This window comes from Dendropsophus ebraccatus, chromosome 9 (assembly GCF_027789765.1).
Source record: "Dendropsophus ebraccatus isolate aDenEbr1 chromosome 9, aDenEbr1.pat, whole genome shotgun sequence".
In the NCBI taxonomy this organism is placed as follows: Eukaryota; Metazoa; Chordata; class Amphibia; order Anura; family Hylidae; genus Dendropsophus; species Dendropsophus ebraccatus.
Genome location: NC_091462.1, coordinates 120,662,742 through 120,684,813, shown reverse-complemented (window position 1 = coordinate 120,684,813; position 22,072 = coordinate 120,662,742). Strand labels below are relative to the sequence as shown.

Genomic DNA, 22,072 nt, shown 5'->3' with positions numbered 1-22,072 from the left:
AGGAGGTGGGACACAGGTAGAAGTGACGCGTATCCTTTGACCTCAGTACGCATGCGCGGATATCTCACAATCACTTCCGGCTGTCGTGAAGGATGGCGGCGGAGAAGGTAAGAGAGAAGTGTTATAATTCTCCTGTGTAATGTGTGTCCGGTCACCCGTGTGCACGGGAGCTCTACTGAGGCTGCGGTATCTGTGCAGGATGATCAGTGCGGTATCATCTACGGGGAAGAGATCAGTAATAATATAATGGGAGGAGGAGGAGGATCAGTAATAATATAATGTCTGCAGGAGGAGGAGGAGGATCAGTAATAATATAATGTCTGCAGGAGGAGGAGGAGGATCAGTAATAATATAATGTCTGCAGGAGGAGGAGGAGGATCAGTAATAATATAATGTCTGCAGGAGGAGGATCAGTAATAATATAATGTCTGCAGGAGGAGGAGGAGGAGGAGGATCAGTAATAATATAATGTCTGCAGGAGGAGGATCAGTAATAATATAATGTCTGCAGGAGGAGGATCAGTAATAATATAATGTCTGCAGGAGGAGGATCAGTAATAATATAATGGCTGCAGGAGGAGGAGGATCAGTAATAATATAATGGCTGCAGGAGGAGGAGGATCAGTAATAATATAATGGCTGCAGGAGGAGGAGGAGGATCAGTAATAATATAATGTCTGCAGGAGGAGGAGGATCAGTAATATAATGTCTGCAGGAGGAGGAGGATCAGTAATAATATAATGGCTGCAGGAGGAGGATCAGTAATAATATTATGTCTGCAGGAGGAGGAGGAGGATCAGTAATAATATAATGGCTGCAGGAGGAGGAGGAGGATCAGTACAGACGAGGAGGAGGATCAGTAATAATATAATGTCTGCAGGAGGAGGAGGATCAGTAATAATATAATGGCTGCAGGAGGAGGAGGATCAGTAATAATATAATGGCTGCAGGAGGAGGAGGAGGATCAGTAATAATATAATGTCTGCAGGAGGAGGATCAGTAATAATATAATGTCTGCAGGAGGAGGAGGAGGAGGATCAGTAATAATATAATGTCTGCAGGAGGAGGAGGAGGATCAGTAATAATATAATGTCTGCAGGAGGAGGAGGATCAGTAATAATATAATGTCTGCAGGAGGAGGAGGAGGATCAGTAATAATATAATGTCTGCAGGAGGAGGAGGATCAGTAATATAATGTCTGCAGGAGGAGGAGGATCAGTAATATAATGTCTGCAGGAGGAGGAGGATCAGTAATAATATAATGTCTGCAGGAGGAGGAGGAGGATCAGTAATAATATAATGTCTGCTGGAGGAGGAGGAGGATCAGTAATAATATAATGGCTGCAGGAGGAGGAGGAGGATCAGTAATAATATAATGGCTGGAGGAGGAGGAGGATCAGTAATAATATAATGGCTGCAGGAGGAGGATCAGTAATAATATAATGTCTGCAGGAGGAGGATCAGTAATAATATAATGGCTGCAGGAGGATCAGTAATAATATAATGGCTGCAGGAGGAGGAGGATCAGTAATATAATGTCTGCAGGAGGAGGAGGATCAGTAATAATATAATGTCTGCAGGAGGAGGAGGATCAGTAATATAATGTCTGCAGGAGGAGGAGGATCAGTAATAATATAATGTCTGCAGGAGGAGGAGGATCAGTAATAATATAATGTCTGCTGGAGGAGGAGGAGGATCAGTAATAATATAATGGCTGCAGGAGGAGGAGGAGGAGGATCAGTAATAATATAATGGCTGCAGGAGGATCAGTAATAATATAATGGCTGCAGGAGGAGGAGGAGGATCAGTAATAATATAATGGCTGCAGGAGGAGGAGGATCAGTAATAATATAATGGCTGCAGGAGGAGGAGGAGGAGGATCAGTAATAATATAATGTCTGCAGGAGGAGGAGGATCAGTAATAATATAATGTCTGCAGGAGGAGGAGGATCAGTAATAATATAATGTCTGCAGGAGGAGGAGGATCAGTAATAATATAATGGCTGCAGGAGGAGGAGGAGGAGGAGGATCAGTAATAATATAATGTCTGCAGGAGGAGGAGGATCAGTAATAATATAATGGCTGCAGGAGGAGGAGGATCAGTAATAATATAATGGCTGCAGGAGGAGGAGGAGGATCAGTAATAATATAATGTCTGCAGGAGGAGGAGGAGGAGGATCAGTAATAATATAATGGCTGCAGAAGGAGGAGGAGGATCAGTAATAATATAATGTCTGCAGGAGGAGGAGGAGGAGGATCAGTAATAATATAATGGCTGCAGGAGGAGGAGGAGGATCAGTAATAATATAATGTCTGCAGGAGGAGGAGGATCAGTAATAATATAATGTCTGCAGGAGGAGGAGGATCAGTAATATAATGTCTGCAGGAGGAGGAGGATCAGTAATAATATAATGTCTGCAGGAGGAGGAGGATCAGTAATAATATAATGGCTGCAGGAGGAGGAGGATCAGTAATAATATAATGGCTGCAGGAGGAGGAGGAGGATCAGTAATAATATAATGTCTGCAGGAGGAGGAGGAGGATCAGTAATAATATAATGTCTGCAGGAGGAGGAGGAGGATCAGTAATAATATAATGTCTGCAGGAGGAGGAGGAGGATCAGTAATAATATAATGTCTGCAGGAGGAGGAGGAGGATCAGTAATAATATAATGTCTGCAGGAGGAGGAGGAGGATCAGTAATAATATAATGTCTGCAGGAGGAGGAGGAGGATCAGTAATAATATAATGTCTGCAGGAGGAGGAGGAGGAGGATCAGTAATAATATAATGTCTGCAGGAGGAGGAGGAGGAGGATCAGTAATATAATGGCTGCAGGAGGAGGAGGAGGATCAGTAATAATATAATGTCTGCAGGAGGAGGAGGAGGATCAGTAATAATATAATGTCTGCAGGAGGAGGAGGAGGATCAGTAATACTATAATGGCTGCAGAGGAGGGGGAGGATCAGTAATAATATAATTGGCTGCAGGAGGAGGGGAGAGGATCAGTAATAATATAATGTCTGCAGGAGGAGGGAGGATCAGTAATAATATAATGTCTGCAGGAGGAGGAGGATCAGTAATATATATGTCTGCAGGAGGAGGAGGATCAGTATAATATAATGTCTGCAGGAGGAGGAGAGAGGATCAGTAATAATATAATGTCTGCAGGAGGAGGAGGATCAGTAATCATAAATGGCTGCAGGAGGAGGAGGGATCAAGTAATAATATAATGTCTGCAGGAGGAGGAGGAGGATCAGTAATAATATAATGTCTGCAGGAGGAGGAGGAGGATCAGTAATAATATAATGTCTGCAGGAGGAGGAGGAGGATCAGTAATAATATAATGTCTGCAGGAGGAGGAGGATCAGTAATAATATAATGGGAGGAGGAGGAGGATCAGTAATAATATAATGGGAGGAGGATCAGTAATAATATAATGTCTGCAGGAGGAGGAGGAGGATCAGTAATAATATAATGGCTGCAGGAGGAGGAGGAGGATCAGTAATAATATAATGTCTGCAGGAGGAGGAGGATCAGTAATAATATAATGTCTGCAGGAGGAGGATCAGTAATAATATAATGGGAGGAGGAGGAGGAGGAGGATCAGTAATAATATAATGTCTGCAGGAGGAGGAGGATCAGTAATAATATAATGTCTGCAGGAGGAGGATCAGTAATAATATAATGTCTGCAGGAGGAGGAGGAGGAGGATCAGTAATAATATAATGGGAGGAGGAGGAGGATCAGTAATAATATAATGTCTGCAGGAGGAGGAGGATCAGTAATAATATAATGGCTGGAGGAGGAGGAGGATCAGTAATAATATAATGGCTGGAGGAGGAGGAGGATCAGTAATAATATAATGGCTGCAGGAGGAGGAGGAGGATCAGTAATAATATAATGTCTGCAGGAGGAGGAGGATCAGTAATAATATAATGTCTGCAGGAGGAGGATCAGTAATAATATAATGGCTGCAGGAGGAGGAGGATCAGTAATAATATAATGGCTGCAGGAGGAGGAGGAGGAGGATCAGTAATAATATAATGTCTGCAGGAGGAGGAGGAGGATCAGTAATATAATGTCTGCAGGAGGAGGAGGATCAGTAATAATATAATGTCTGCAGGAGGAGGAGGAGGATCAGTAATAATATAATGTCTGCAGGAGGAGGAGGATCAGTAATAATATAATGGCTGCAGGAGGAGGAGGATCAGTAATAATATAATGTCTGCAGGAGGAGGAGGATCAGTAATAATATAATGTCTGCAGGAGGAGGAGGATCAGTAATAATATAATGGGAGGAGGAGGAGGAGGATCAGTAATAATATAATGTCTGCAGGAGGAGGAGGATCAGTAATAATATAATGTCTGCAGGAGGAGGAGGATCAGTAATATAATGTCTGCAGGAGGAGGAGGATCAGTAATAATATAATGTCTGCAGGAGGAGGAGGAGGATCAGTAATAATATAATGTCTGCAGGAGGAGGAGGAGGATCAGTAATATAATGTCTGCAGGAGGAGGAGGAGGATCAGTAATATAATGTCTGCAGGAGGAGGAGGAGGATCAGTAATAATATAATGTCTGCAGGAGGAGGAGGAGGATCAGTAATAATATAATGTCTGCAGGAGGAGGAGGATCAGTAATAATATAATGTCTGCAGGAGGAGGAGGAGGATCAGTAATAATATAATGGCTGCAGGAGGAGGAGGATCAGTAATAATATAATGTCTGCAGGAGGAGGAGGATCAGTAATAATATAATGTCTGCAGGAGGAGGAGGAGGATCAGTAATAATATAATGTCTGCAGGAGGAGGAGGAGGATCAGTAATAATATAATGTCTGCAGGAGGAGGAGGAGGATCAGTAATAATATAATGGCTGCAGGAGGAGGAGGATCAGTAATAATATAATGGCTGCAGGAGGAGGAGGAGGATCAGTAATAATATAATGTCTGCAGGAGGAGGAGGAGGATCAGTAATAATATAATGGCTGCAGGAGGAGGAGGAGGAGGAGGATCAGTAATAATATAATGTCTGCAGGAAGAGGAGGAGGATCAGTAATAATATAATGGCTGCAGGAGGAGGAGGAGGAGGATCAGTAATAATATAATGTCTGCAGGAAGAGGAGGAGGATCAGTAATAATATAATGGCTGCAGGAGGAGGAGGATCAGTAATAATATAATGTCTGCAGGAGGAGGAGGAGGATCAGTAATAATATAATGGGAGGAGGATCAGTAATAATATAATGGGAGGAGGAGGAGGATCAGTAATAATATAATGGCTGCAGGAGGAGGAGGATCAGTAATAATATAATGGCTGCAGGAGGAGGAGGATCAGTAATAATATAATGGCTGCAGGAGGAGGAGGATCAGTAATAATATAATGGCTGCAGGAGGAGGAGGAGGAGGATCAGTAATAATATAATGTCTGCAGGAGGAGGAGGAGGATCAGTAATAATATAATGGGAGGAGGAGGAGGATCAGTAATAATATAATGGGAGGAGGAGGAGGATCAGTAATAATATAATGGCTACAGGAGGAGGAGGATCAGTAATAATATAATGGCTGGAGGAGGAGGATCAGTAATAATATAATGGCTGGAGGAGGAGGATCAGTAATAATATAATGGCTGCAGAAGGAGGAGGAGGATCGGTAATAATATAATGGCTGCAGAAGGAGGAGGAGGATCAGTAATAATATAATGTCTGCAGGAGGAGGAGGATCAGTAATAATATAATGTCTGCAGGAGGAGGAGGATCAGTAATAATATAATGTCTGCAGGAGGAGGAGGATCAGTAATAATATAATGTCTGCAGGAGGAGGAGGATCAGTAATAATATAATGGCTGCAGGAGGAGGAGGATCAGTAATAATATAATGGCTGCAGGAGGAGGAGGATCAGTAATAATATAATGTCTGCAGGAGGAGGAGGATCATCAGTAATAATATAATGTCTGCAGGAGGAGGAGGATCAGTAATGTAATGTCTGCAGGAGGAGGAGGAGGATCAGTAATAATATAATGGCTGCAGGAGGAGGAGGATCAGTAATAATATAATGGCTGCAGGAGGATCAGTAATAATATAATGGCTGCAGGAGGAGGAGGAGGAGGATCAGTAATAATATAATGTCTGCAGGAGGAGGAGGATCAGTAATAATATAATGTCTGCAGGAGGAGGAGGATCAGTAATAATATAATGTCTGCAGGAGAGGAGGATCAGTAATAATATAATGTCTGAAAGGAGGAGGAGGATCAGTAATAATATAATGTCTGCAGGAGGAGGAGGATCAGTAATAATATAATGTCTGCAGGAGGAGGAGGATCAGTAATAATATAATGTCTGCAGGAGGAGGAGGATCAGTAATAATATAATGTCTGCAGGAGGAGGAGGATCAGTAATAATATAATGTCTGCAGGAGGAGGAGGATCAGTAATAATATAATGTCTGCAGGAGGAGGAGGAGGAGGAGGAGGATCAGTAATAATATAATGTCTGCGGGAGGAGGATCAGTAATAATATAATGTCTGCAGGAGGAGGATCAGTAATAATATAATGTCTGCAGGAGGAGGAGGATCAGTAATAATATAATGGCTGCAGGAGGAGGAGGAGGATCAGTAATAATATAATGGCTGCAGGAGGAGGAGGAGGATCAGTAATAATATAATGGCTGCAGGAGGAGGAGGAGGATCAGTAATAATATAATGGCTGCAGGAGGAGGAGGAGGATCAGTAATAATGGCTGCAGGAGGAGGAGGAGGATCAGTAATAATATAATGTCTGCAGGAGGAGGAGGAGGAGGAGGATCAGTAATAATATAATGGCTGCAGGAGGAGGAGGATCAGTAATAATATAATGGCTGCATTAGGAGGAGGAGGATCAGTAATAATATAATGTCTGCAGGAGGAGGAGGAGGATCAGTAATAATATAATGTCTGCAGGAGGAGGATCAGTAATAATATAATGGCTGCAGGAGGAGGAGGATCAGTAATAATATAATGTCTGCAGGAGGAGGATCAGTAATAATATAATGGCTGCAGGAGGAAGAGGAGGATCAGTAATAATATAATGTTTGCAGGAGGAGGAGGAGGATCAGTAATAATATAATGTCTGCAGGAGGAGGAGGATCAGTAATAATATAATGGCTGCAGGAGGAGGAGGAGGATCAGTAATAATATAATGGCTGCAGGAGGAGGAGGAGGTTAGCTTATTACCTCGGGGCCGTGTGTTCTGTATTATCCATGTTCTGGACACATTGAGGGGTGTTTGTATAACTGGACCCCCTTGTGGTATAACTCACAGCTGTATATCTTCCGCTGCTCCGGACCTCCCTTTCTCACCTTCTTTCTGTCATCTGTAGATGTGAGACGTCTGGAGTGTGAAGGAGAGGTATCTTCTGTGAGCGTCTACAATGTCTGCCTCTGGTAGTAAGAGAGCCTCCAGCGATGGAGCATTGGGTCCCCCAGAGAAGAAGCCCAACCATGAAGAGAAGACCACCACAACACTCATCGAGCCCATACGGCTGGGTGGCATCTCCTCTACGGTCAGTGTCACCAGGGTTGGGTGTCGTAGTCATCGCTGTTAACTATTGTCTTACATCCTGGTGCCATTTCTTCTCCACAGGAGGAGATGGACATGAAGGTCTTACAATTCAAAAACAAGAAACTGGCGGAACGGCTGGAGCAGCGTCAGGGGGTGGAGGACGAGTTGCGAGAGAAGATAGAGAAGCTGGAGAAACGGCAAGCCACCGATGACGCCACGCTTCTCATTGTAAACCGCTATTGGAGTAGGGTGAGGGAAACAAACAAAATGAAAAGTACTGGGACCACCGACAAACGCAGGAATGGGGGAACTACAGCGCTGTACAGATTCACAGGAACACCATTAAAGGCTGGGAGGTTAGGGTGTGGGGATAAGGATCAGGGCTGGTAGGAGGACATTGAGGAGATGATGTCCAGGGATGGTAGATGAGGAGGAGATGATGTCCAGGGATGGTAGATGAGGAGGAGATGATGTCCAGGGATGGTAGATGAGGAGGAGATGATGTCCAGGGATGGTAGATGAGGAGGACATTGAGGAGATGATGTCCAGAGATGGTAGATGAGGACATTGAGGAGATGTTGTCCAGGGATGGTAGATGAGGAGATGATGTCCAGGGATGGTAGATGAGGAAGACATTGAGGAGATGATGTCCAGGGATGGTAGATGAGGAAGACATTGAGGAGATGATGTCCAGGGATGGTAGATGAGGAGGAGATGATGTCCAGGGATGGTAGATGAGGAGGACATTGAGGAGATGATGTCCAGAGATGGTAGATGAGGAGGAGATGATGTCCAGGGATGGTAGATGAGGAGGACATTGAGGAGATGATGTCCAGAGATGGTAGATGAGGACATTGAGGAGATGTTGTCCAGGGATGGTAGATGAGGACATTGTGGAGGTGATGTCCAGGGATGGTAGATGATGAGGTGATGTCCAGGGATGGTAGATGATAAGGTGATGTCCAGGGATGGTAGATGAGGGGGAGGATATTGAAGAGATGATGTCCAGGGATGGTAGATGAGGAGGACATTGAGGAGATGATGTCCAGGGATGGTAGATGTGGAGGAGATGATGTCCAGGGATGATAGATGAGGAGGACATTGAGGAGATGATGTCCAGGGATGGTAGATGAGGAGGACATTGAGGATATGTTGTCCAGGGATGGTAGATGAGGAGGTGATGTACAGGAATGGTAGATGAGGAGGAGGACATTGTGGAGGTGATGTCCAGGGATGGTAGATGAGGAGATGATGTCCAGGGATGGTAGATGAGGAGGACATTGAGGATATGTTGTCCAGGGATGGTAGATGAGGAGGAGGACATTGTGGAGGTGATGTCCAGGGATGGTAGATGAGGAGATGATGTCCAGGGATGGTAGATGAGGAGGACATTGAGGATATGTTGTCCAGGGATGGTAGATGAGGAGGAGGACATTGTGGAGGTGATGTCCAGGGATGGTAGATGAGGAGATGATGTCCAGGGATGGTAGATGAGGAGGACATTGAGGATATGTTGTCCAGGGATGGTAGATGAGGAGGAGGACATTGTGGAGGTTATGTCCAGGGATGGTAGATGAGGACATTGAGGAGATGTTGTCCAGGGATGATAGATGAGTAGGTGATGTACAGGAATGGTAGATGAGGAGGAGGACATTGTGGAGGTGATGTCCAGGGATGGTAGATGAGGAGGAGATGATGTCCAGGGATGGTAGATGAGGAGGACATTAAGGGGATGTTGTCCAGGGATGGTAGATGAGGACATTGAGGAGATGTTGTCCAGGGATGGTAGATGAGGAGGTGATGTACAGGAATGGTAGATGAGGAGGAGGACATTGTAGTAGTGATGTCCAGGGATGGTAGATGAGGAGATGATGTCCAGGGATGGTAGATGAGGAGGACATTAAGGGGATGTTGTCCAGGGATGGTAGATGAGGAGGACTGTTTTGCTAACTCTTTAGCAAAAGGTTCAGATACGTATTTAGAGAAGGCAATCAATTAAGATACAACGCAATTTTATTAAACAAATGATTGAGAAGATGATAGAAACCTATAAAAGGATTCTATACAGATGGTATATCAGAAATACAATAACCAGGTTTTCTTAGTATGAGATTGCGAACACTTTTGCATAGACATTAATACAAAGGTTAAGTACTTACAATATCACTAGTGCATAGTCACATCATCTGTCCTTCTAGTATCAGCCACAAGCAAAGCCGCAAGTGGCCAAAACCAAACATCAGCCGCAAATCGGCGCAGGACAGAGAACAAATCACTACCAGGAACATAACGATACTTCATCTGTCATAGAACTTCAACTGGGGAGAGTTCCAACTGACAGAGACCAAGTTCTGGGCCTACACTATGAAAGCGCCCCGGGCCTACACTATGGAAGTGTCCCGGGCCTACACTATGGAAGCCTCCCGGGCCTACACTATGGAAGCGTCCCGGGCCTACACTATGGAAGTGTCCCGGGCCTACACTATGGAAGCGTCCCGGGCCTACACTATGGAAGCCTCCCGGACCTACACTATGAAAGCGTCCCGGGCCTACACTATGAAAGCGTCCCGGGCCTACACTATGAAAGCGTCCCGGGCCTACACTATGAAAGCGTCCCGGGCCTACACTATGAAAGCGTCCCGGGCCTACACTATGGAAGCGTCCCGGGCCTACACTATGGAAGCGTCCCGGGCCTACACTATGGAAGCGTCCCGGGCCTACACTATGGAAGCGTCCCGGGCCTACACTATGGAAGCGTCCCGGGCCTACACTATGAAAGCGCCCCGGGCCTACACTATGGAAGCGTCCCGGGCCTACACTATGGAAGCGTCCCGGGCCTACACTATGGAAGCGTCCCGGGCCTACACTATGGAAGCGTCCCGGGCCTACACTATGGAATATGGAAGCGTCCCGGGCCTACACTATGGAATATGGAAGCGTCCCGGGCCTACACTATGGAAGCGTCCTGGGCCTACACCATGGAAGCGTCCCGGGCCTACACTATGGAAGCGTCCCGGGCCTACACTATGGAAGCGTCCCGGGCCTACACTATGGAAGCGTCCCGGGCCTACACTATGGAAGCGTCCCGGGCCTACACTATGGAATATGGAAGCGTCCCGGGCCTACACTATGGAAGCGTCCCGGGCCTACACTATGGAAGCGTCCCGGGCCTACACTATGGAAGCGTCCCGGGCCTACACTATGGAAGCGTCCCGGGCCTACACTATGGAATATGGAAGCGTCCTGGGCCTACACCATGGAAGCGTCCCGGGCCTACACTATGGAAGCGTCCCGGGCCTACACTATGGAAGCGTCCCGGGCCTACACTATGGAAGCGTCCCGGGCCTACACTATGGAAGCGTCCCGGGCCTACACTATGGAAGCGTCCCGGGCCTACACTATGGAAGCGTCCCGGGCCTACACTAGGGAAGCGTCCCGGGCCTACACTATGGAAGCGTCCTGGGCCTACACCATGGAAGCGTCCTGGGCCTACACTATGGAATATGGAAGCGTCCCGGGCCTACACTATGGAAGCGTCCTGGGCCTACACCATGGAAGCGTCCCGGGCCTACACTATGGAAGCGTCCCGGGCCTACACCATGGAAGCGTCCCGGGCCTACACTATGGAATATGGAAGCGTCCCGGGCCTACACTATGGAAGCGTCCTGGGCCTACACCATGGAAGCGTCCTGGGCCTACACTATGGAAGCGTCCCGGGCCTACACTATGGAAGCGTCATTACCACAGGTCCAAACCTCTCTACCACATGGCTGCAGCTCTCAGGTTTTTTACACACTTAGAATCAATAACTTTATACACTTTAGTGCTGCACTAAGTTTACAATACACAGATCTCTGTCCTGTTTGTTTGTATTACCTCATGTTATAGAATAGAATGGCCAGGTCTAATCCTTCAGAGGACAATACTCACACAATGGGACAATGCACAGATTAATCCTAAAGCAATGATATGAGGTTTTCTTGTTTAGATGATACTATGCGCTATACTATATTCTGTTGAATCACTGAGGCTGGTCAAACGTTCTGTTAGTTCGGCAAACTATCTCCATTGGATCAGTAAAAGCCTTCAAACTTGTTGGATGACCTAGAAGTCTCATGTATACTGTCATCTGGGTCATCCATCAGTGAAGGACCTTTAAAGATGTGAAATGGAGAATGACACATAAAATGGCCGCCAATATACTTCATTTATACCTAGCATTACAAGGACATTGAGGTGGTGTTGTCCAGGGATGGTAGATGAGTAGGAGGACATTGAGGTGGTGTTGTCCAGGGATGGTAGATGAGTAGGAGGACATTGAGGTGGTGTTGTCCAGGGATGGTAGATGAGTAGGAGGACATTGAGGTGGTGTTGTCCAGGGATGGTAGATGAGGAGGAGATGATGTCCAGTGATGGTAGATGAGTAGGAGGACATTGAGGAGATGATGTCCAGTGATGGTAGATGAGGAGGAGATGATGTCCAGTGATGGTAGATGAGGAGGACATTGAAAAGGTGATGTCCAGGGATGGTAGATGAGGAGGTGATGTCCAGGGATGGTAGATGAGGAGGACATTGAGGAGGTGATGTCCAGGGATGGTAGATGAGGAGGACATTGAGGAGGTGATGTCCAGGGATGGTAGATGAGGAGGACATTGAGGAGGTGATGTCCAGGGATGGTAGATGAGGAGGACATTGAGGAGGTGATGTCCAGGGATGGTAGATGAGGAGGACATTGAGGAGGTGATGTCCAGGGATGGTAGATGAGGAGGACATTGAGGAGGTGATGTCCAGGGATTGGTAGATGAGGAGGACATTGAGGAGGTGATGTCCAGGGATGGTAGATGAGGAGGACATTGAGGAGGTGATGTCCAGGGATGGTAGATGAGGAGGACATTGAGGAGGTGATGTCCAGGGATGGTAGATGAGGAGGACATTGAGGAGGTGATGTCCAGGGATGGTAGATGAGGAGGTGATAGTAGATGAGGAGATGATGTCCAGGGATGGTAGATGAAGAGGAAATTGAGAAGGTGATGTCCAGGGATGGTAGATGAGGAGGACGTTGAGGAGGTGATGTCCAGGGATGGTAGATGAGGAGGTGATAGTAGATGATGAGGAGATGATGTCCAGGGATGGTAGATGAAAAGGAAATTGAGAAGGTGATGTCCAGGGATGGTAGATGAGGAGGTGATGGTAGATGAGGTCCAGGGATGGTAGATGAGTAGTAGGACATGAGGAGGAGGACATTGAGGCGGTGATGTCCAGGGATGGTAGATGAGGAGGAGATGATGTCCAGGGATGGTAGATGAGGAGGACATTGAGGAGGAGATGATGTCCAGAGATGGTAGATGAGGAGGACATTGAGGAGGTCATGCTAGATGATTGGGGTTAGTCCCTCCGATATAATGGCACTCTTTTGTTTTCGTATCTATAGCTGGATGAGAATGTGCAGCAGTTGTTGAAGCGATACGACTCTGAGCCAGGTGTGCAGAGTGTGGCTACAGATGTGCCCCCCGTAAACAAGGAGATCCCCCCAGACCCTGAGGCTGCGGGGGAGACACCCACGGAGGCCACTGATAGTAAAGGTAGGGGTCACAGGCTTCACACCTGTGAGGGGCACTATGTTTCTATCACGATGACCTGCCCTGTGCGTGCTGGCGAGGCTCCTGGCGGGCAGCTGCGTGTGCTGGCGAGGCTCCTGGCGGGCGGCTGCGTGTGCTGTCTGAAGCTCCTGGCGGGCGTGTGCTGGCGAGGCTCCTGGCGGGCGGCTACGGGTGCTGGCCGAAGCTCCTGGCGGGCGTGTGCTGGCGAGGCTCCTGGCGGACGGCTGGCGTGCTGGCGAGTCCTGTCCTATCACCAGTGAGCGGGGTCCATGTTCCTGGGAGGTAATTTGTCTTCTCTTGTCTGCAGACTCATGTGGGGCACCTCCCGTGGCTCCGCCATCTCTCACCCCGTTGGGCGTTCTCCCAGAATCCTCTCTCACCTTTCTGGCCACTCTGGCCAGCAGCACCCCCGAGGAGATTGAGCTGCAGCTACAGGAGCGCATGGAGTTTAGCAAGCGCGCAGTGTCCTGCATCCTGGAGACCTCCAACAAGTTGCATGGCCGCATGCAGGAGCTGTGCCAGCGTGGTCACAGCATTGGTAAGTACCAGGAGGGCCGAGAGGCTTATGGGAGGGATCAGCATGATGTCACAGTGTCTGTGTCCCCCGTAGACTCTGAGCAGGTGGACGAGGCTCTGCGGACCATGAGTAAGGATCTGTTCAGTGAGAATCACCGGCTGCAGGACCTGGCCACCGTCCTGCAGGAGAAGCACCACCGCATCTCCTTACAGGTGAGCCGCCTCCTGGGTCCTTGTGTCCTCCATGTCTCCCCCATCACTGTCTGATCCCCCAGCATCATGAGCTGCAGGACCGGGTCACTCCTGGGTCCCCGTGTCCTCCATGTCTCCCCCATCACTATGTGACATGAGCTTCTGTCTGATCCCCCAGCATCATGAGCTGCAGGACCGGGTCACGTCATCAGAGACCAAAGTGTCTGAGATGGAGCGCAGCATTGAGGATCTGCAGTGGGATATAGAGAAGCTGCGCAAACACGAGCAAAAGCTGAACCGACACCTGGCAGAGGCCCTGGAACAGGTAGAGGCCACCCATTTCCCAATAGGGGTCCCCATGACTGTGCAGCTTCCCTGGCGGGGTCCCAGTGACTGCGCTCCCCTGGCAGGGGTCCCCGTAGCTGTGTGGTTCCCCTGGCGGGGGTCCCCGTAGCTGTGTGGCTCCCCTGGCGGGGGTCCCCGTAGCTTTGTGGTTCCCCTGGCGGGGGTCCCCGTAGCTGTGTGGCTCCCCTGGCGGGGGTCCCCGTAGCTGTGTGGTTCCCCTGGCGGGGGTCCCCGTAGCTGTGTGGCTCCCCTGGCGGGGGTCCCCGTAGCTGTGTGGCTCCCCTGGCGGGGGTCCCCGTAGCTTTGTGGTTCCCCTGGCGGGGGTCCCCGTAGCTTTGTGGTTCCCCTGGCGGGGGTCCCCGTAGCTGTGTGGCTCCCCTGGCGGGGGTCCCCGTAGCTGTGTGGTTCCCCTGGCGGGGGTCCCCGTAGCTGTGTGGTTCCCCTGGCGGGGGTCCCCGTAGCTGTGTGGTTCCCCTGGCGGGGGTCCCCGTAGCTGTGTGGTTCCCCTGGCGGGGGTCCCCGTAGCTGTGTGGCTCCCCTGGCGGGGGTCCCCGTAGCTGTGTGGCTCCCCTGGCGGGAGGTCCCCGTAGCTGTGTGGCTCCCCTGGCGGGGGTCCCCGTAGCTGTGTGGTTCCCCTGGCGGGGGTCCCCGTAGCTGTGTGGTTCCCCTGGCGGGGGTCCCCGTAGCTGTGTGGTTCCCCTGGCGGGGGTCCCCGTAGCTGTGTGGCTCCCCTGGCGGGGGTCCCCGTAGCTGTGTGGTTCCCCTGGCGGGGGTCCCCGTAGCTGTGTGGTTCCCCTGGCGGGGGTCCCCGTAGCTGTGTGGTTCCCCTGGCGGGGGTCCCCGTAGCTGTGTGGTTCCCCTGGCGGGGGTCCCCGTAGCTGTGTGGCTCCCCTGGCGGGGGTCCCCGTAGCTGTGTGGTTCCCCTGGCGGGGGTCCCCGTAGCTGTGTGGCTCCCCTGGCGGGAGGTCCCCGTAGCTGTGCGGCCCCTGATTTCTTGTTTCTTCTCCCGCAGCTCAATTCTGGACACCACATATCAGGGAGTTCTGGAAGTTTCCAGGGAGGACAGACAACGCTGACTGTGCAGAAGGTAGTGTGCTCCAGACTCCCTGCTCTCACTTGCAGACAGCTTCATTCTTACTAACAGCTTCCCTCCTTGCTGACGCCCTCTCTCTCTTACTTACACTCGTCTCTCCTTGCTGACGCCCTCTCTCTCTTACTTACACTCGTCTCTCCTTGCTGACGCCCTCTCTCTCTTACTTACACTCGTCTCTCCTTGCTGACGCCCTCTCTCTCTTACTTACACTCGTCTCTCCTTGCTGACGCCCTCTCTCTCTTACTTACACTCGTCTCTCCTTGCTGACGCCCTCCCTCTTACTGACGCTCGCCATTCCTTGCTGACCGCTTCCCTCTTACTGACAGCATCCCTCCTTGCTGACGCCCTCTCTCTCTTACTGACGCTCTTCACTCTGTGCTGACGGCCTCCCTGTTACTGACGGCATCCCTCCTTGCTGACGCCCTCTCTCTTACTGATGCTCGCCCCTCCTTGCTGACGCCTTGTCCCTTGCTGACGCCTTGTCCCTTGCTGACGGCCTTCCTCTTTTTTTTTTTTTTTTTTTTTGATGGTAAAAACTCTGCAGGGGGTATTTATTACACCTCTATAGCACATCAAGTAAAATGTTCCTCTAAAAGCAAAAAGTGCAGATCTAAAACTTCAGCATATACAGTAATTCTGTATGACATTGCTAGAAAGTGTTTAGTGTGATTGTAGACAGTTCTTTGTCAGTACATTTGCTGTAAAAATATAAATTGTGGCTCTGAATAGCTGCTGACTGATGTCCTCAGCAAAGCATCAGAAGAGAGACACTGGTTATCTGTTACAGGAAGCAACATCTGATGGTCCTCTGGGCCAATGTGGAGAGTGAGAGGCAAGAATAGCTCAGATGGCTTCAGATCCAGGCAGTCAGGAGCTGCACTATTCTTTGTAGTGTCTTCCTCAATGAGGCTTCCATCAGTAGGTTCTGCTTCCTCTGTCTCTTTATCTCCACTGTGCATTTTCAGCCTGTGCTTCTTCAAGTTTTTCACATCAGTATATGAGTTGCCACACACTTCACAGACAAAGGGCCTTTCTCCTGTGTGTGACCGAAAGTGTTTGTTAAGTTCTCCAGAAGAAATGAAACTCTTTCCACAAACTCCACAGATGTAAGGTTTCTCCCCTGTATGCTTCCTTGCATGAGTGATTAGAGAACTGGAGACAGCAAATGCTTTTCCACAGGTGTCACAGACATACGGTTTCTCTCCCGTGTGTCGCCGGACATGGTAGGTAAGGGTGCTCGCCTGTGCAAATCGCTGACCACACCTATCACAGACATATGGCTTTTCTCCACTGTGTTTTCTGACATGAATCTTCAAATTGCTGGAAGTTGCAAACTGTAGATTGCACATGTCGCATTTATAGGGTTTCTCCTCTCCATGATGCATCCGGCTATGAAAGACCAATTGGCATTTCTGGGCAAACCCCTTGTCACAGAGCTTGCACTGATATGGCTTTTCTCCTGTATGGGTCCTCACGTGCGTTTTTAGCTGGTTGCACTGAGTGAAAGCTTTTCCACATAAATGGCACACATAAGGTTTAACACCTTTGTGGATCCGCATGTGCCGCCGAAGACTGCTTGCTTCTGAGAAAATCTTTCCACAAGTATTGCACGTAGGTTTATTCTTGAAGTATTTCTGATCGATGTCTTTTACCAAGCCCTCCATCCTGCACACATTAGATGCACTTGTAATATTAGCCATACAGTGTTCCTTTAGAGCTCCATTTTGGGGAGATTTGGACTGTTTTTGCCTCACTGGTGCAGGCTGTGTAACAATCGCTTCAGGTAAAAAGCTTTCACAGTTCAGTACTGTAGTGAGTGGCGGTAAGCAGCTCTCATTCACAGCAGTGGGCTGCTCCCCTGAAGATTCTTGTGTTTTATCTACAGGCAGGCAGGACCCTGATGCAGATTTCTGTTGCTCTGCCACGTTTTTGGGAGTTTTTTGGGTCGATAATTTCTTCTTCTTCCATTTTTTGCTCCTAGCAGTTTTTCTGTTTGTAATCTTCTTAGATGGACATAAATGGTCTCTTTTCTCTGCTCTTTCTGTATGCTTTTCTGGGTCAGAACAATCCTCTGCAGCAGGCAGCTCTGCACTGCAGGCTTCCTCCATCAAAGCACAGTCCAATTTAGTTCTACATGTTAAAATTACTTCTTCAATCCTCAAGTATTCTGCCCCAGCAAGGATTTCTTCTAGACATCTGTCACAATGTAAGTCGCCACTATAAATAAAATCCAGCATTGTCTGGAAAGCAGCTGGGGTCACCTGCTTCTGGTCCAGGAGTATAGTACAGTCCAAGGTCTCCTTAAAAAGGGCTCGGAAGTATTCACTGAAAGAAGCCAATACATTCCTATGAGCTTTGTACTGGTAATCACCAACGACAATAGTGCAGTCACACAGGAAGCCTGCTTCTCGCTGTTTCTGTAACTTGTCTAGCAGTTGCTGACAGTGTTCAGCATGGGCCATGATAGCCAGGCCGGGAACTTCTTACCTCCCGGTGCTGAGCCCCACAGCGGTCATAGTAAGCCGAGCGCAGACGGGAATGAGGATCGGCCCGGTACCGGCACGCTGCTCCCCGTACATAGAGCTCCCCCGTCCAGCAGGGATGAGGCAGCGGCGCCGCTTTCTTCTCTAAGCAGCCATTGTTGTAGCCGGAATGACGGCCTTCCTCTTACTGACGGCATCCCTCCTTGCTGACGGCCTCCCTCTTATTGACAGCATCCCTCCTTGCTGATGGCCTCTCTCTTACTGACTGCCTCTCTTACTGACGCTCACCCCTCCTTGCTGACGCTTTGTCCCTTGCTGACGGCCTCTCTCTTACTGACGACATCCCTCCTTGCTGATACCCTGTCTCTTACTGACGCTTGCCCCTCCATGCTGACGACCTCCCTCTTACTGACGGCATCCCTCCTTGCTGATACCCTTTCTCTTACTGACGCTTGCCCCTCCTTACTGACGGCATCCCTCCTTGCTGATACCCTTTCTCTTACTGACGCTTGCCCCTCCTTACTGACAGCATCCCTCGTTGCTGATGTCCTCTTACTGACTGCATCCCTCCTTGCTGATGTCCTCTTACTGACTGCATCCCTTCTTGCTGACGGCCTCCCTCTTACTGACGTGTCTGGTCACAGTTTGAGATGCTGAATGCGGAGCTGGAGCAGAACCAGGAGCTGGCCAATAGCCGGATGTGTGAGCTGGAGAAGCTGCAGAACGAGCTGCAGGCTGCTGTGCGGCTGAAGGAGAAGCTAAAGGTAGATGGGGGAGAGTTGGGGGAGGGGGGGTGCGGGGGGGCCGGCCTCCTGACCGCTCTTCTCTCCTTCCAGCTGGATCTGCGGACCCTCCCGGAGGAGGCGGTCAGGTGCACGCAGGACTTCCGCTGTCTGCAGTCCCAGTTCTCTCTTCTCTACAACGAGTCCCTCCAGGTGAAGACCCAGCTGGACGAAGCGCGAGCTCTGCTGCTTAGCACCAAGAACAGCCACCTGCGGCAGATCGAGCGCATGGAGGTGGGCGCCACACCCGGGGGGGTCCCCTCTATATACTGGGGGGGGGGTCCCTTCTATATACTGGGGGGTTCCCCTCTATATTCTGGGGAGGGGGGGTCCCTTCTATATACTGGGGGGTCCCCTCTATATACCGGAAGGGGGGTCTTATTCTGGGCTGTCCCCCCTGCAGAGCGAGGAGCTGTCTGTGCAGAAGAAGCTCCGCACCGAGGTCATCCAGCTGGAGGACACACTCGCCCAGGTGCGCAAGGAGTACGAGATGCTAAGAATAGAGTTTGAGCAGAATTTGGCGGCCAATGAGCAAGCAGGTAACGGAGACTGTCAGCATGGTGACTGTTTGGGGGGTGAAGGGTTCTGGTGACTGGTCGAGGTGAGTGGCACTCCAGGAACTGGTCCGGGGGGAGGGGGGGGCTGTCTGATTAGTGGTTGGGAAGCTCTGGCGACTGGTTAACTAGTTTTGGGGCGGTGATTGGTGACTCTCTATGGGGCAGCCCTCTGGGGGGTGGGGGAGTTATGATGACTGGTTGGGGGCGGGGGCCTCTGGTGACTGGTTGGGGGCAGGGGCCTCTGGTGACTGGTTGGGGGCGGGGCCTCTGGTGACTGGTTGGGGGCGGGGGCCTCTGGTGACTGGTTGGGGGCGGGGGCCTCTGGTGACTGGTTGGGGGGGCGGGGGCCTCTGGTGACTGGTTGGGGGGGTGGGGGCCTCTGGTGACTGGTTGGGGGGGTGGGGGCCTCTGGTGACTGGTTGGGGGGGGTGGGGGCCTCTGGTGACTGGTTGGGGGGGTGGGGGCCTCTGGTGACTGGTTGGGGGGGTGGGGACCTCTGGTGACTGGTTGGGGGGGTGGGGGCCTCTGGTGACTGGTTGGGGGCCTCTGGTGACTGGTTGGGGGCGGGGGCCTCTGGTGACTGGTTGGGGGGGTGGGGGCCTCTGGTGACTGGTTGGGGGGGGTGGGGGCCTCTGGTGACTGGTTGGGGGGGTGGGGACCTCTGGTGACTGGTTGGGGGGGTGGGGGGCCTCTGGTGACTGGTTGGGGGCCTCTGGTGACTGGTTGGGGGGGTGGGGGCCTCTGGTGACTGGTTGGGGGGGTGGGGGCCTCTGGTGACTGGTTGGGGGCCTCTGGTGACTGGTTGGGGGGGTGGGGGCCTCTGGTGACTGGTTGGGGGGGTGGGGGCCTCTGCTGACTGGTTGGGGGGGTGGGGGCCTCTGCTGACTGGTTGGGGGGGTGGAGGCCTCTGGTGACTGTTGCGGGCGGGGGCCTCTGGTGACTGGTTGGGGGCGGGGGCCTCTGGTGACTGGTTGGGGGCGGGGGCCTCTGGTGACTGGTTGGGGGGTGGGGGCCTCTGGTGACTGGTTGGGGGCGGGGGCCTCTGGTGACTGGTTGGGGGGCTTTGCTGGATGTGAATTCTTCTGTTTTAGGTCCAATTAATCGTGAAATGCGTCATCTGATCGGAAGTCTCCAGAACCACAACCACCAGCTGAAGGGGGATGTCCAGCGGTACAAGCGCAAGGTGCGAGATGCCCAAGGAGAGGTGAGCAAGGTGAGGGAGGGGTGTGCCCACCATGACCCCTGTATACAGTGTGTGGGAGGAGGCTGGTGATGGAGCCCACCATTACCCTGTGATGTAGACCCCTGTATACAGTGTGTGGGAGGAGGCTGGTGATGGAGCCCACCATTACCCTTTGATGTAGACCCCCGTATACAGTGTGGGAGGAGGCTGGTGATGGAGCCCACCATTACCCTGTGATGTAGACCCCCGTATACAGTGTGGGAGGAGGCTGGTGATGGAGCCCACCATTACCCTGTGATGTAGACCCCCGTATACAGTGTGTGGGAGAAGGCTGGTGATGGAGCCCACCATTACTCTGTGATGTAAACCCCCGTATACAGTTTGGGAGGAGGCTGGTGATGGAGCCCCCCATTACTCTGTGATGTAAACCCCCGTATACAGTGTGTGGGAGGAGGCTGGTGATGGAGCCCCCCATTACTCTGTGATGTAGACCCCCGTATACAGTGTGTGAGGAGGCTGGTGATGGAGCCCCCCATTACTCTGTGATGTAAACCCCCGTATACAGTGTGGGAGGAGGCTGGTGATGAAGCCCACCATTACCCTGTGATGTAGACCCCCGTATACAGTGTGGGAGGAGGCTGGTGATGGAGCCCACCATTACCCTGTGATGTAGACCCCCGTATACAGTGTGTGGGAGAAGGCTGGTGATGGAGCCCACCATTACCCTGTGATGTAGACCCCCGTATACAGTGTGGGAGGAGGCTGGTGATGAAGCCCACCATTACCCTGTGATGTAGACCCCCGTATACAGTGTGGGAGGAGGCTGGTGATGGAGCCCCCCATTACCCTGTGATGTAGACCCCTGTATACAGTGTGTGGGAGGAGGCTGGTGATGGAGCCCACCATTACCCTGTGACCTCTGCCCCCTCTCTAGATGCGTCTCCAGGTCCCTCAGTGCCCGGGGTCCGTACTGTCCATTGCGGAGGTCACCCCTCCTGCCATTAAAGAGGAGGAATCGGTCGCTGTAGATGTGAAGGAGTCGTCTGTGGCTGTGATACGAGACCCCGAAACACCAACCACCCCAGAGGTGAAGAAAGAAGAGGAGGAGCAGAAGAAAGAGCTGGAACGGAGCAAGACACGTGAGCGAGAGCTAGAGCGGGAGCGCGAGAAAGAACGGGATCGGGAGAAGGAGCGAGATCGAGAGAGAGACAAACAGAAGGGGGAAGATTCCAAGAGAAAGGATTCAGACATCCTGAAACAGCTCCGGGCTGAGCTCAAGTAAGTGAGGCCTACCTCCTGGTCTATACCTCTAGGCCTAGCTTACCCCCTCTCCAGGCCTACGTTCTCCTCCAACTCCCCCTTTCCCAACCTGCACTCTCCTCCCCTCCCCCGACCTGCACTCTCCTCCCCCTCCCCCCTTTCCCGACCTGCACTCTCCTCCCCCTCCCCCCTTTCCCGACCTGCACTCTCCTCCCCCTCCCCCCTTTCCCGACCTGCACTCTCCTCTCCTCCCCCCTCTCCCGACCTGCACTCTCCTCCCCCTCCCCCCTCTCCCGACCTGTACTCTCCTCTCCTCCCCCTCCCCCCTCTCCCGGCCTGCACTCTCCTCCCCTCCCCCGACCTGCACTCTCCTCTCCTCCCCCTCCCCCCTCTCCCGACCTGCACTCTCCTCCCCTCCCCCGACCTGCACTCTCCTCCCCCTTCTCCCGGCCTGCACTCTCCTCCCCTTCTCCCGGCCTGCACTCTCCTCCCCTTCTCCCGGCCTGCACTCTCCTCCCCCTCCCCCCTCT

General features: G+C 51.2%; 2 protein-coding genes across 3 annotated transcripts in view; one reads left to right on the top strand and one right to left on the bottom strand.

The window, feature by feature from the left end:
* Positions 1-8: 8 nt before the first annotated feature.
* Positions 9-22,072, top strand: part of RNF40 (ring finger protein 40) — a 31,983-nt gene continuing 9,919 nt past the window's right edge. Inside the window, exons 1-13 of one of the 2 annotated variants that reach the window (XM_069984758.1) lie at positions 9-107; positions 7,349-7,531; positions 7,612-7,779; positions 12,963-13,113; positions 13,439-13,669; positions 13,742-13,860; positions 14,018-14,164; positions 15,197-15,271; positions 18,405-18,524; positions 18,597-18,776; positions 18,946-19,081; positions 20,191-20,303; positions 21,217-21,560. In XM_069984758.1, the coding sequence (XP_069840859.1) occupies positions 7,400-7,531; positions 7,612-7,779; positions 12,963-13,113; positions 13,439-13,669; positions 13,742-13,860; positions 14,018-14,164; positions 15,197-15,271; positions 18,405-18,524; positions 18,597-18,776; positions 18,946-19,081; positions 20,191-20,303; positions 21,217-21,560 (1,916 nt within the window). In that variant the 5' untranslated portion in view covers positions 9-107; positions 7,349-7,399. Of the gene's footprint in view, positions 108-7,348; positions 7,532-7,611; positions 7,780-12,962; positions 13,114-13,438; positions 13,670-13,741; positions 13,861-14,017; positions 14,165-15,196; positions 15,272-18,404; positions 18,525-18,596; positions 18,777-18,945; positions 19,082-20,190; positions 20,313-21,216; positions 21,561-22,072 lie in introns of both variants that reach the window. The other variant, XM_069984757.1, reaches the window with a different exon arrangement.
* LOC138801690 (myoneurin-like) lies at positions 15,898-17,912 on the bottom strand. Its single transcript, XM_069984759.1, has one exon. It carries the CDS (start codon positions 17,737-17,739, stop codon positions 15,964-15,966), a length of 1,776 nt encoding a protein of 591 aa, XP_069840860.1. The 5' UTR covers positions 17,740-17,912; the 3' UTR covers positions 15,898-15,963.

Bases quoted from the DNA above. Each gene is read 5' to 3' on its own strand.
- LOC138801690 (XM_069984759.1), bottom strand. From the start codon at position 17,739: ATGGCCCATGCTGAACACTGTCAGCAACTGCTAGACAAGTTACAGAAA.